The 11941-nt window shown below is 38.9% G+C and overlaps 3 protein-coding genes across 4 annotated transcripts; all 3 read right to left on the bottom strand.

Moving 5' to 3' along the window:
- Positions 1-416: 416 nt before the first annotated feature.
- Positions 417-4664, bottom strand: LOC122063043 (probable adenylate kinase 7, mitochondrial). The gene is made up of 4 exons (XM_042626702.1): positions 3618-4664; positions 2094-2240; positions 1588-1797; positions 417-991 (listed from the first exon to the last, which is right to left on the bottom strand). Exons 1-4 carry the CDS (start codon positions 3969-3971, stop codon positions 839-841), a joined length of 864 nt encoding a protein of 287 aa, XP_042482636.1. The 5' UTR covers positions 3972-4664; the 3' UTR covers positions 417-838.
- A 142-nt stretch (positions 4665-4806) lies between these two features.
- Positions 4807-9261, bottom strand: LOC122063028 (argininosuccinate synthase, chloroplastic-like). Of its 2 annotated transcripts, none has more exons than XM_042626687.1 (10): positions 9034-9261; positions 8583-8647; positions 8404-8485; positions 8094-8235; positions 7369-7417; positions 6991-7173; positions 6541-6615; positions 6280-6465; positions 5711-5799; positions 4807-5521 (listed from the first exon to the last, which is right to left on the bottom strand). In XM_042626687.1, exons 1-10 carry the CDS (start codon positions 9098-9100, stop codon positions 4969-4971), a joined length of 1491 nt encoding a protein of 496 aa, XP_042482621.1. In that variant the 5' UTR covers positions 9101-9261; the 3' UTR covers positions 4807-4968. The 2 variants fall into 2 exon arrangements, with proteins under 2 accessions (XP_042482621.1, XP_042482625.1); XM_042626691.1 differs by having other exon boundaries at positions 8589-8647; positions 9034-9260.
- A 1848-nt stretch (positions 9262-11109) lies between these two features.
- On the bottom strand, positions 11110-11716 carry LOC122059209 (protein ROOT INITIATION DEFECTIVE 3-like). Its single transcript, XM_042621899.1, has 2 exons — positions 11453-11716; positions 11110-11272 (listed from the first exon to the last, which is right to left on the bottom strand). The coding sequence occupies exons 1-2, from the start codon at positions 11630-11632 to the stop codon at positions 11132-11134; spliced, it is 321 nt and encodes a 106-aa protein (XP_042477833.1). The 5' UTR covers positions 11633-11716; the 3' UTR covers positions 11110-11131.
- Positions 11717-11941: the final 225 nt, after the last annotated feature.

The raw sequence follows: 11941 nt of genomic DNA, 5'->3' as shown, positions 1-11941 counted from the left end.
TCCTTTTTTTTTTTTCCCTCTAACTAGCTTTATGAGATTCATTTCCAAGGGCTGCGATTCAGCCCTGAAGTTGGAGGAAATGAGTGCCCACAGATACCCGGTTTTCTTGCTTTGAGGCTATGTATTTAGGTTACTGTCACCTAATTTTATTACCTTTCAGTTATTAACTATCACAACTCAAATCAGGTGTAAATTAAATTAGTCATTTGGCCAAAACAAGTGACGGAACATAAAATATGTTCTCCCTATTCAATCTCTTCTTCGGTGTTTCAGTCGTGTGATCCCAGCCCAATAAGTTGATTGTTAATGACGAGTGATGAAGCCAATGGGAAAAGACAGCAGCGTAAATTATTGAACAAAAAAGTATGTTGAGATTTCAATCATCTCAACGAAAAAAAAAAGAAAGCAACCTTCAGTTTCCCTAGTAGAGCTCACATGAGCTAATGTTCTCTTTGTTTCTTCTCATCACCAAAATATTACAAACTCACGTTACACTAAGGCTATGTTTGGTTGTCAAGAAACGGATAAAAAAGAAAGAAAAAAATAAAAAAGTCTAAATTTGAGGAGAGAGAGAAACCCAAAGCAATCATTGAATCATTATGATGATAATTCATCTGAGTCTATCTCTCTCCTCATTTTTTTTTCTTTGACAATCAAACATAGCCTAAAACAAAAGAAAAACTCTTATCCACCCAGAAACCTTCAAAACTAGACGGGATATTTACAGAAAACTCCAGTGAACTTACAAATGCTGCATCTCATGTATCCATCATTCAATGGTAGTGTGGATAGTGAAACCCACAATGAATGCGCGAATGGGAGTGCTCGAAAACCAACATTATACTGTCAATTTCTCTGATGAATGGATTGCATTAATGTGTTTCAGATGTAACACGGACAAGAGCCCCTGCCAGGTTTCTCCAGGACCACCAGCCACTTGAAAGTCAAGAAGCTTCTTCTGTTTCCTATAGTAATCTTCCAAAGGCTTGTTCTGCAGCAGGGAGGAGACATATTCAATCAGTCAGCAGTTAGTAACATTTGTTTGACATAGGACTAGAAGAGGATTATTCAGGAGACGTGCATGGGGATTCTTCATCATCTAGACACAGCTCTGGTCTTCTGATCTAATGCTTATCTGTTTCATGTGAGAATCCGCCATCACTTCCGACAGTGAGTGGGTGCACTGAGAAAATTGAAATTTGACCAAATGGAACATAAAACAGCAGAAACAACCGTGGAACTTTTGCAGTACGGGACATGTTGTGAGACTAGCAATGATTATAAGGATTGTAACACAAACTAGATTTCCTCACTTTGCAAAAGTGGAGGTAACGTTATCAGTTCATGGAAATTCCATGACATACCCCGGGGACGGCTTGCAAAGCTATAGAGTCATTAGCAAAAGAATAAGAAACAAAGGCATTTTTGTATGTTTAGTAATTATTTTCCCCTGTTTTAGACCCCACCCAAGGGAAAGCAGAATGCCAAAAAACAATGTGAGCTGAAAATTATAATCATCTCTACATGATAAAACGGCTAACAAACAAGAGCTACAGATTGCTATCATAGAGTAAGTGAGGAGAATACCTGCTCTTCATAGATTCGGACTTTTTCTTTCTGGGCATCTTCAGAACTAGCAAGGGAAGTTTTAACTAGACTTGTCCCTGAATTTCTTACAGGAGTACTTTCATAACATTGAGAACATATTCTGTTCTCGAGGTGTTTTTTCACCAAGCAGTCCTCGGTGCATCTGAAATTGACGACTAGATCGATGTCAGCAATTTGGTCCAGGATCTCCTGCAATTTAAATTCAAAAAACAAAAGGAGGATGATCAATTGCAAGCACAAAATTTTCCCAACTTGTTTCATGGAAAACAAACACAACCACAATACTGAAATGAAACAATCTGGACCAGTTCCTCAATGAACAATCTCATCGTATTGAATTTCAACCACAATACTGAAATGAAACAATCTGGACCAGTTCCTCAATGAACAATCTCATCGTATTGAATTTCAACCACAATACTGAAATGAAACTGAATCATAAAACTCTGAATATAGGAGCAAAAACTTAAGAATTAAAGACTTACAGCTTGGATTCGAGTTCGAGGAATGCCATCCAAGATGAACCCAGTTTCACCTCTGTAATAGCCTTCTTGGAGTCTCTTTGACAGAAGACCAAAGATTATATCTTCAGGAACAAGCTTCCCTTCATTCACCGCATTTGCAATCCAACCCTGAAGTTTGAAGGTAAGCAAAAACAAGCAAAAATAGGTAAAGATAGAATTACCATAATGACATTGAGGAACAATCCAAACCTGAAGTCTGAAGATGGTAACTACTGTAGGAAGTGCAGACTGACCGCAATAAGCATTACTCCAGAAGTCTGAAGGGAACTTTGACCAAACTGCCCTCCACTGGTTATGACAGGGCATTTTGGTCTTTCAACACTAGGGAAATCATGAGTGTCACTGTCAAAAAAATAAAGGGGATTTGGCAATCCCCAAAACTTAACCAATAATTACACCAGAATCCTCTTTGATCTAAATATAGGTTAAGTAATGCGACCGCATTTTGATCCTTTTCACCACTAGGGAAACCATGCGTGCCACTGGCATATTTCCATGAAACACCTCTTTAGAATAATACTTCTTCAATTCGCCAAACAAAGCAAACTTCCAACTCTACCCAAATTACTCTTAAATCAACCTCATATGAATGTATTGAGGTAACTAACTATATTAAGACATAATTTATTAATGATATATTATCGATATCTTATCTCAGAAAAACATTTATCTCATTTTAGCATCCACATGAATACCCTCAATCATATGGAACACGTTCACCAATTAAACCATCAGATTATACTAGTACACAGTGAAGCTACATTCATACTTGGCATTAAAGGTATACATCAAATATCGTACCCTGTTCGATTGAGAGTGGACATGTGAACATTATTATGAATATAGCATTAAACGTATAATATAATATTAGTAATTATGTAATATATAGTTAGGTCACCTCAATAAGTACATAAAAGAAATATTTAAAAGTGAAATGAAAATGTGTCATTTAAAGGTAATCTGAGTATTCTAAATCCCACAGGAGAAGAAGAGATATAAGTTTACTTTATTGGAGAAGTATTTCATAGATAAATTTGGGTATACATAAGTTAAGTTTAAGAACAAACCTAAAGTGCCCTAACAACATAAGCAAGCCTACAGTACTATGTCCCCTCCAGGGTTTTTGGTTTTTTGAGCCTAATACGTTCACGTTCTCCCAGGAGGAAATTCGAAGTGCCCAAAATCCCCATTTCCCTCTAATGACCAAAATATCGACCTGCAAAATTCAGGCCACAGAAGTTTCCAGAATCGGAAGGAATTCTTGGTAAGACTTGTGGAGTATATCCAACAGAAAGAAGATTACATTTACATACAAAAGAATCACAAAGAAAATTGATGATATAGGAATTCAATTCCAAATCAAGACAAGGAATTCGAGAAGAAAAGTCATGCAAGGAATTGAATTCAAGAGAGAACATAAATAGAGAAGGGGTCAAACTTGAAAGTAAAAAGAGAGCGCTGAACGCACACGGCTTACCCACCCACCTGTTTGTAAGGAGAAGAACGAGGGTTGAGCTCTTGACGAACGAGGGTGCCCATGGAAATGTGAGGGACTTGCAGAAGCTTGGAAAGCTTTTCGGCATAGACTCGTTTCTTGGCGCCCGGGTTGCCTATGAAAACCCACTGCACACCCCTACCCTCGATCGAACCATCAGAATCGTTCATGGTTGCCAGTCGAAGCCGGTCGCGGGAGAGCTCGTAATCGCCGTCGTCGTAGTAGTCGAAATCGTCTTCCAGCTCAACTGCAGCGGCTGCTCCGAAGGATCGGAGGTTCGGACTAAGTCCAATTCTCCGTGCCAGATGGGTCGCCGCACTACTTACGCGGAAGATTCCGACCATGGCGTTGGACAACTCCAAAGTTCGGCTTCTTACGGCGAACTACACAGAACAAAGAGCAAAGAGAGAGAGAAGACGAAGGGTTTCGGCTTTGTAGACTTTTTACTGACTCGGAAGTGGCAGAGTCGAACAGAGCCAGGGAGGGTTTTTGATGGATCAGAACTGGCGAAACGAGGGTTTTAGAGAAGAGCATGATTTGGAGATACACCTTCGAGTTTTAGGGTGGATACCACTCATCATATATGGCTAAGACCACGAGACTCAAAAAGCGGAAAGTGGCGTGCTCCACATACGCTGGCGTGTGATCAGACCCAAAATGCCTTTAGAAGTCCAGCATTGGGGTCGGATCGGTCCGTGACGATTCTGGATCGGAATCTGTCAGAATGGGATCTGAAAAACCCTAGAATCGGTTGTAGGAGCGATCGTGGCAAATTCGACCGATCTGACTCTGGTTATTTAAAATAGTGTAAAAAATTGGGCGATTCCCTTCATATAATTCCAGCCTAGGGTTTATAAACTCGGAATTCACATAGATCAATCTTCATCGATTTTGAATCAAATTATTCCAAATCGATTAATCGATGCAACTCTAGTAGAATCGGCTGGATTGAATTGTAAACAATCGGGATTAATCGAGCTTGACATTGGTTGATTCTGATCCAAATTTTAGAACGTTGCCTCAGTTACCACCACCGAGAACCTGAAATACCGAATCCCATTCGGCAAAATGGACATAGTAAATCATAAATGTGAAGCCAACTGCTTGCTCAATTGGTTGATGCCTTGCCAGTGGAGTACAGGTTCCGATGTCACTAAATTTGAGCCAGTGCAGGCGGGATACAATGAAAGAGTATATATTCAAAATAGTGAAATACTCTCAAGTAGGATCCCTTACAGCAAAAACAATTTAACTCAATCAACTATCCCTGTTTGGGTTCATTGAAACACCTACCAGACTGCTTGCACCATTCATTACACTATAAAGAATAAGGATCAGTCTTCAGATACCCTTCTCAAGCATTGCTCGAACCCTCATTGGGAGACCGTAAAGCCTTATGAAACCAGCTGCATCAGCCTGGTCATAAATTTGGCCACTTTCAAAGGATGATATATCTTGTCTATACAGGCTATTAGGACTTTTCCGGCCGGTCACTGTGACTGATCCTTTATACAGTTTTAGGGTCACTGAGCCTGTTGTGGTCTCTGTAATCTTCTCCATGAATGCGTCCATTGATTGCCGGAGTGGATCAAACCATCTACCGGCATACACCAGCTCAGCATATTTTAAGGCAAGTGAATCCTTAACCTGCATTGTCTCTCGATCAATTGTCAAGGACTCGAGTTCCCGGGCAGCAGCAAAGAGGATGGTCCCACCAGGCGTTTCATAAACCCCACGGCTTTTCATTCCAACGAGCCGGTTTTCAACCATGTCAATACGGCCAATCCCATGTCTCCCACCAATTTCATTCAGCTCTGTGAGAAGGAATGCTGGAGAGAGCTCTTTCCCATTTAGTGAGACAGGGAGTCCAGATTCTATTCCAATCTCCACATATCTAGCATCCAACAAACACATGAGTTTGGAAATTTCATGTTGAGCATAAAAACTGTGCAACAGGAAAAGGACTCTGTGCCTTCTAACTATAAATAAATAAATAAATATATATATATATATATATATATTTTAATGGGTAAGTGCACCTCCAAACTATAAATCAAGATGCAAAAGAGAAGTGCCAACTCACTCAGGTTTGTCAGGGGCATCTTTGGGATCAACAGTCATCATGTACATGTCCTTCATTGGTTCATTTGCAGGGTCCTCCAGAATGTCTCCCTTGAATTTCACATATCAACAAGTAGCAAATATTAGATTATCTTTACCTGATCCAGGAAATTTAATGAACATGAACTTTTTTCTTCTTTGGATGTCAATGTTATAATGGATTAAAAATTTTTATTAAAGACAGAAAATCCAAGAAATCCTCCAGTCAAATATGGACTTCTCCCAATTCTTTTATGTGTTTCAGTATTATGTCAACCACAAGGAAGGATTCTTCCATTCCTGCATGAATTGTTTGATAAATCCAACTTCTGCAACATGTCACTGACCTGTGTTGTAATGGTAAATGCAATTGGTGCCAGCATTTTCTCCATGTTTCTTTATGTTGATAAACAATTCATTGGAAGTGACATATTTATTATATCCATCCTTGTACATCCCCAAGAAGGATGTTATTGGTTCAGAAGCATCATAAAAAAAAAGGCCAAGGAATGTACTAAAACCACCAGAAAAGACATAGGCAGGTAGATTTACCTCATGGCTAAGGTGCCATAAGTTCCGGTCTCTGCTGTAGATAGATCTCTTAGTAACTGGTACGGGCACATTGTGTTTTTTCGCATATTCAATAGCATCTTCTCGCCCTTGTATTTCCCATTCTCTCCATGGAGCCACAACATTAAGTTCAGGATTCAAAGCAAAAAAGGTCAGTTCAAATCGAACCTGCAATGACGCATTGGATTTCACAATGTTATAATAGAGTATAGGTTCCCCAAAACAGCAAGTTGAGAGACTCACCTGATCATTTCCCTTTCCTGTGCATCCATGTGAAACAGCATCTGCTCCAACTTCCTTGGCAACATCAACCATGGCCTGATAATAAAAAGATTGTAATAAACAACAGATTTCTTCACATATTAAAATGTAAAATAACATTCAGAGGAGCAACAACATTAAAACAGCAGAATCCATTGGCAGAAAATTAATGCACAGCAAGGAGCTTTGACCAACAATGGTGGAAACTATTGAGAGAGTGAATGTGCCTGAAGTATGCAGAAAGAAAAAAGGAGTTGAATAAATCAACAAATTGTTGTCATGGTTAAATATGAAAAGAACCAGCAGTTAGAACTAAGCACTGTTTGGGGGAAAGGCTCCTAGTTTTTGACCAAGTAGGGAATGGAGAATCATTATTTTGGTTAAAAAACATAGGACACATAAACAGGTTACTTAGTTGCACGTTTTTTTCACCTTAGCAATAACAGGACGAGCCATAGAGGTCCCCAGCAAATATTTCCTTTCATATATTGCGCCAGCACGCAAGCAAGGAAATATATAATCTCTCACAAATTCCTCCTTCAAATCCTTCACAACTAGCTGACAAGCTCCACTTGCTTTAGCCTTTGCTTCCAAACCCTCCATTTCCTTGATACCCTATAAAGTAGCATTCAGATAAATATGTATTTATCACACAAGTCAAAAAGAACTAGCTCTACGATATATCAACCTCATAAGAAATACACCATCATTTAGAGAACACACTTTTTGAAGAAAATTTAAGCCTCAATAATCTTCATATGTATAAAACTATAACCCAATGTTGATGTAGATATTCTACTTGTGACATACTTGACCAACATCTGCAGTGAAGCAAACAACTTCACACCCGTAATTCTCCCTGCAGGACACAAAGGAATACAGCAATAAAAAAATACGAAAGCAAAACATTACGCAGGGACATTAGAAGCACATACATCAAGTGAAACAAAAATAAAATAGGGAGAGGGTTCCCTGAACGGCAGCGTGGCCCCTGCGCCAGTGGGATTTTTGCCTTTCATGAGGGGTGGGGCAGTCATTTCGCCTCCCCCACCCCCTCTATGTCTGGGGTGCAGGGACCACGCTGCCTTTTAGGCTTCTTTTTCACAATAAAATATCATATATTTCAATATACCATGTCTAAAGAGATGTACAATAGCTCCCAGGTCAGACACAAGGAATTGTGATATAAAGGTAAAGAAAATAAAATAAGTCATCACAATACTACATTATCAGATACAGCCCAATATATGCATAGAGCTCCTAGAGGCTCCAAATTTTGCTAACTCATCTGCTAGAAATTCTCACAAAAAATCACCAAAGCATTAGCCATCCTTGCATGGAATGAAATGTTCATGAGAAGACAGCCTCTCCATACTATATGAGATGCATGAATAATTAAAAGCTCCTTGATCTTTGTTTTGATTTTATTGAAGAGCATGTGCATAAGCAAAATCATTAATTAACGAGTCTAATCTCATCTGGGAAGGTAAAAGATCAGAAGACCAATACAACAAGAAATCGTACAGGACATTTACCTTAGCCATGGGACAATAACTGAGGTATCTAGACCGCCACTATAGGCTAAAACCACTTTATTCAATTTCCCACGCAATCCTCTACCATTCGGGGATGAAGAGACATCAGTCTCTTTTTCACTACTCAAGACTGCCTGAATGACTGAAGCCAAAGATTAATGAATTTGGCCAAAAATTGTAGCAAGCAATCAAGAATGTTACATACTATATCCAGACATATGTTCTTCAACTTACAAATAATATTATCAATCATTAAACCTACTTTGAAAATAAAATATAGTATGTAACAACAATAGTAAGAATATGATACCTCGATTGACAGAAGCTCGAGCAAGGTTCCCCTTCTGATGAATAAATGCATTTCCATGGAGCCCACTAGACCTTGCCCCTAACTAATGACACAAAGAAGATAGCAAATCGAGTCATGAAAGCATTACAACAAATGCCAAAAAAGTGTCGCTATCAGGGGCACAGAGGATTTGGCATAACCATTACTTCTTGATGTGAAGACAACTTCCCCAAGCAGCATAACTTATCACGAATCTGATGGGACCCTGAAATAAATAAACACTTCAAATGGAATAGCTTTTTCTTTTACTTTGTACTACAAAATACAGACGCACGGTTTCAAATCATTTCATTTCACCCATATAATTTATCTACTGAAAATTTTTGGAGCTAAAAGTTAGGCAAGAATCAGTGAGGAACCAACAAAAATTCGTTCCCTCGGTAAGTTCAATAAGACTAATTTCCAGAACGGATGGAGATAAAAATATAACATAATCCACGAACTTGACCACAAAGTTAGTCATGACTTTAAATAATTATAAACCGTTAAACAGTGCGGGGAAAAAATCACAGGGTTTAAAACTGAGATCATGAAATGCAGGAGAAAAAAGCAAGAAAAAATAAAAGTATGAAAGCGGAATAAGAAGTTTACCAGTTCTCTTGGTCCCATGGAGGACGAAATTGCTGGAGGGAGAGGAAGAAATAGCTAGCTGAGCCATGCAGTAGCAGAGAAGTTGGGGAAGATCTCTCTCTCTCTCTCTCTCTCTCTCTCTTTCAATCTCTTCTCAGTTCTCTCCCCTTGTTTCTTCTCCTTCTCTCTACGAAACTAGAAGTAGTCAGAAATTGGTGCCAAACAAGATTCCTCTGCAAACTGACGCTGTGGCAGGACAACGTGGCTTTTAGGGTTTTAGTAAAAACGCTTTTCGCTAAACACTAGGGGCAATCCCGGACGAAAAAATGTGGGTCGGGTTCTTTGAGACATGGATCTTCTATCTGTGCGTGATTGCTTCGCGTACAGACAGGTTGTGAGTTTGTGCATGAAGCATACATGTACAGGTAGGTGATCCGAGCGCAATGACATGTTCCACCAATTGTCATCAAAGATGCAATAAAATATATTTATGAAAACAAAAAAGATAGATGTTATGGTAAATTGTACATGATGATGAAATTTGTAACATCATAATTCATAAATCATAATAAGGATCTACACTATGAATCATTTCATTACAAGAGGGGGAAACGATATACCGTTTATCATAGATAACATGTTGTTTCTAACGAAGTTTAATGCATCCATTGATGTTGTCCTTGCACGAATGAGCAACTTTCTTCTTCTTCATTGGAGGTATGTTTCTCCCCTTAGTATTTTTTCAATACACTTCTCTGATGAGTAAGATTAGTACGTAACCATACAAATGGGGACCTAGTTTCCTTTAATAACATAACATAATGCCTATCTCCAATTAAGGTAGACTAATCAATTAGAGAACAAGTATTCCCTATTTGCAATCAAATTAAATATTGGGACATATAAGGAAATAAATCCCATACGTGAATCATACGTATATGGATAGGTGATTCAACTTTAGGTTCTTTAGGATAACTAAAAATGAATCATGTGATAGATATTATTATTTTGTTTTAGTGTTTTTGGATTATTCGATTTAGTATGTGTTTAGAACATATTCTCGAAATAGATTACGAGTCTAAAACATAATCTAAAACGTGGAAGTAGAAAAGAATCGGATTTCACAATGTATAGTAAACCTAGAATCCATTCCCAATAGTCACTTTGTACAAACATGCCAAATTGACTAAGAAAGCGAACTAACTCTTGTTTTGGGTAGTAAACGGTCCACCTTGATTCTTTGGGTCTGCACCTTTGGACCAGCCAATTGAGGTCCATTATTCACTCTTCTCCCCCTTTAACCCCCTATCCAAAATCTTGCTTGTAATTGTCCAATTGAAATGCCATTCTTGAAATGTAATTTGTCTAATTTGTATAGCCATGTTGTTCATGTCAGCATTCATCCATTAAGCCCAAAATTGAAACATACAAGAGCGGAAAAAAAAAAAAAAAAAAAAAAAAAAAAAAGATAATTTTAGAAATAAAGAAAAGGTTAGGTTTGTCGTCGGCTTTTCTGTAACATGAAAAGACTGGGATGAGAGGGGCATAGGAGACTTCTCTAAAGAAAGGAGGAGAGAAATAGACACAGATCTAGATATACCAGCGACATACCCAATCTTTTCCAATTGACATAAAATGATTAAGCTTAGATCACAAAGTGATAGGACATATGATTGAAACATGTCTCAACACATGGCTACTTCATGAGGCATACTATCAGTACAAGTATCCAGTGTTCTTATGGAAATACCCATCCAAATGGTTTACAAAACTCAACCCTCAATAAGACTCATAGGGTGGACTGGATTGATTGGATCGATCGCGACCCGATGGGTCAACCCGTAATTTGGAGTATATATAATGTATTGTTGCTTATTGAGAAAGTCATTGTATTCCAGGGTTTTCACGCAGCTAAGGTTTCAGGGTGAGTTTTTCTTGCCGCTGCTAGAGTGTAATCTCTCTTCTGCATAGTAAATCATCTTCTTCGTCCGAGGATGTAGCACACCACCCTGGTATGTGAACCTCGTTAAATCTCTGTGTCGTACGAATCTATTGTCTCTTTATTATTCGTGTTTCTTGGTGTTTGATCTTACAATTAGGTTAGAAGTACACAGCTAATTTAAGGGAGAGGAAATGCTTTAGTTACCTCCCAAACATAGGCATTCCCAGAAAGAGCTCCACCAACAATATATAAACCATCCTTTGTAGACGAAAGTGGTCCAATCGTCTCCATTGGATAGCTTCGAAGAGGTGATTGAGGCTAAAAACCAGAAAAAGTCATAGATTATACCAAATCTGGTTTTAAAAAAATAAAAGATAACCAATCACTAGAACAACTAAGGAACGGATGTGACCCAAAAAAACTGTTGAAACAGAGTAGAGGCGCTTAAAATAAATCAAAGAGAAGAAATGGAGAAAGAGGGGAAATGGGAAAGTGCACCTTGCTGAAGGGCCACATGAAGATGGCACCACCTCCGAAGGAACCATGCTTGCGGACCTGAGAGGCTACAAGGAACTGGTTGCTCAAGCAGAGCAAGCCATGAAGGGGAGAAGCACAAGTCGGGATGTGGAGGAGCAGATGCCCTGTATCCATATCCCATACTGTTATCCCTATACCCATGCTCTTGTCACTGCACACCGCCAATGCTTCCGCTTCCCCCACCACCTCTCCCTGCCTCTCTCTCTCTCTCTCTCTCTCTCTCTCTCTCTCGTGCGCTTCAGTCGGTAGTCACTGCATGCAATGTAAATGTAATACATTGATCTTGGTTGGTCTGGTTCAGTATTTAGAAACGGCTGTTAACATTTCGAAACGATGGGGTGGTATTGGATACTCCGAGCATCTATGCTCATGGGCGCACGATAAGCGCGGATTTCTACCCTTTTAACAGTGTTAAACAGTTCGATTTGGTTTGGTTCAGAATATTTAAAA

Source organism: Macadamia integrifolia, chromosome 2, assembly GCF_013358625.1.
Source record: "Macadamia integrifolia cultivar HAES 741 chromosome 2, SCU_Mint_v3, whole genome shotgun sequence".
In the NCBI taxonomy this organism is placed as follows: Eukaryota; Viridiplantae; Streptophyta; class Magnoliopsida; order Proteales; family Proteaceae; genus Macadamia; species Macadamia integrifolia.
The sequence above is the reverse complement of the archived record's forward strand: the minus strand, read 5'-3'. Positions and strand labels throughout refer to the sequence as shown.

Bases quoted from the DNA above. Each gene is read 5' to 3' on its own strand.
- LOC122063043 (XM_042626702.1), bottom strand. From the start codon at position 3,971: ATGGTCGGAATCTTCCGCGTAAGTAGTGCGGCGACCCATCTGGCACGG. The intron at 2,241-3,617 runs GTGGGTGGGTAA...TTCAAACTTCAG, and splicing joins GTTCTTCTCCTTACAAACAG to GGTTGGATTGCAAATGCGGT. The intron at 992-1,587 runs GTATTCTCCTCA...TCCCTGCTGCAG, and splicing joins TCCGAATCTATGAAGAGCAG to AACAAGCCTTTGGAAGATTA.
- LOC122063028 (XM_042626687.1), bottom strand. From the start codon at position 9,100: ATGGCTCAGCTAGCTATTTCTTCCTCTCCCTCCAGCAATTTCGTCCTC. The intron at 8,486-8,582 runs GTTATGCCAAAT...TTGTGTCATTAG, and splicing joins CTTCACATCAAGAAGTAATG to TTAGGGGCAAGGTCTAGTGG. The intron at 7,418-8,093 runs GTAAATGTCCTG...TGTGTCCTGCAG, and splicing joins GTTATTGTCCCATGGCTAAG to GGAGAATTACGGGTGTGAAG.
- LOC122059209 (XM_042621899.1), bottom strand. From the start codon at position 11,632: ATGGGTATAGGGATAACAGTATGGGATATGGATACAGGGCATCTGCTC. The intron at 11,273-11,452 runs GTGCACTTTCCC...TCTGGTTTTTAG, and splicing joins TCATGTGGCCCTTCAGCAAG to CCTCAATCACCTCTTCGAAG.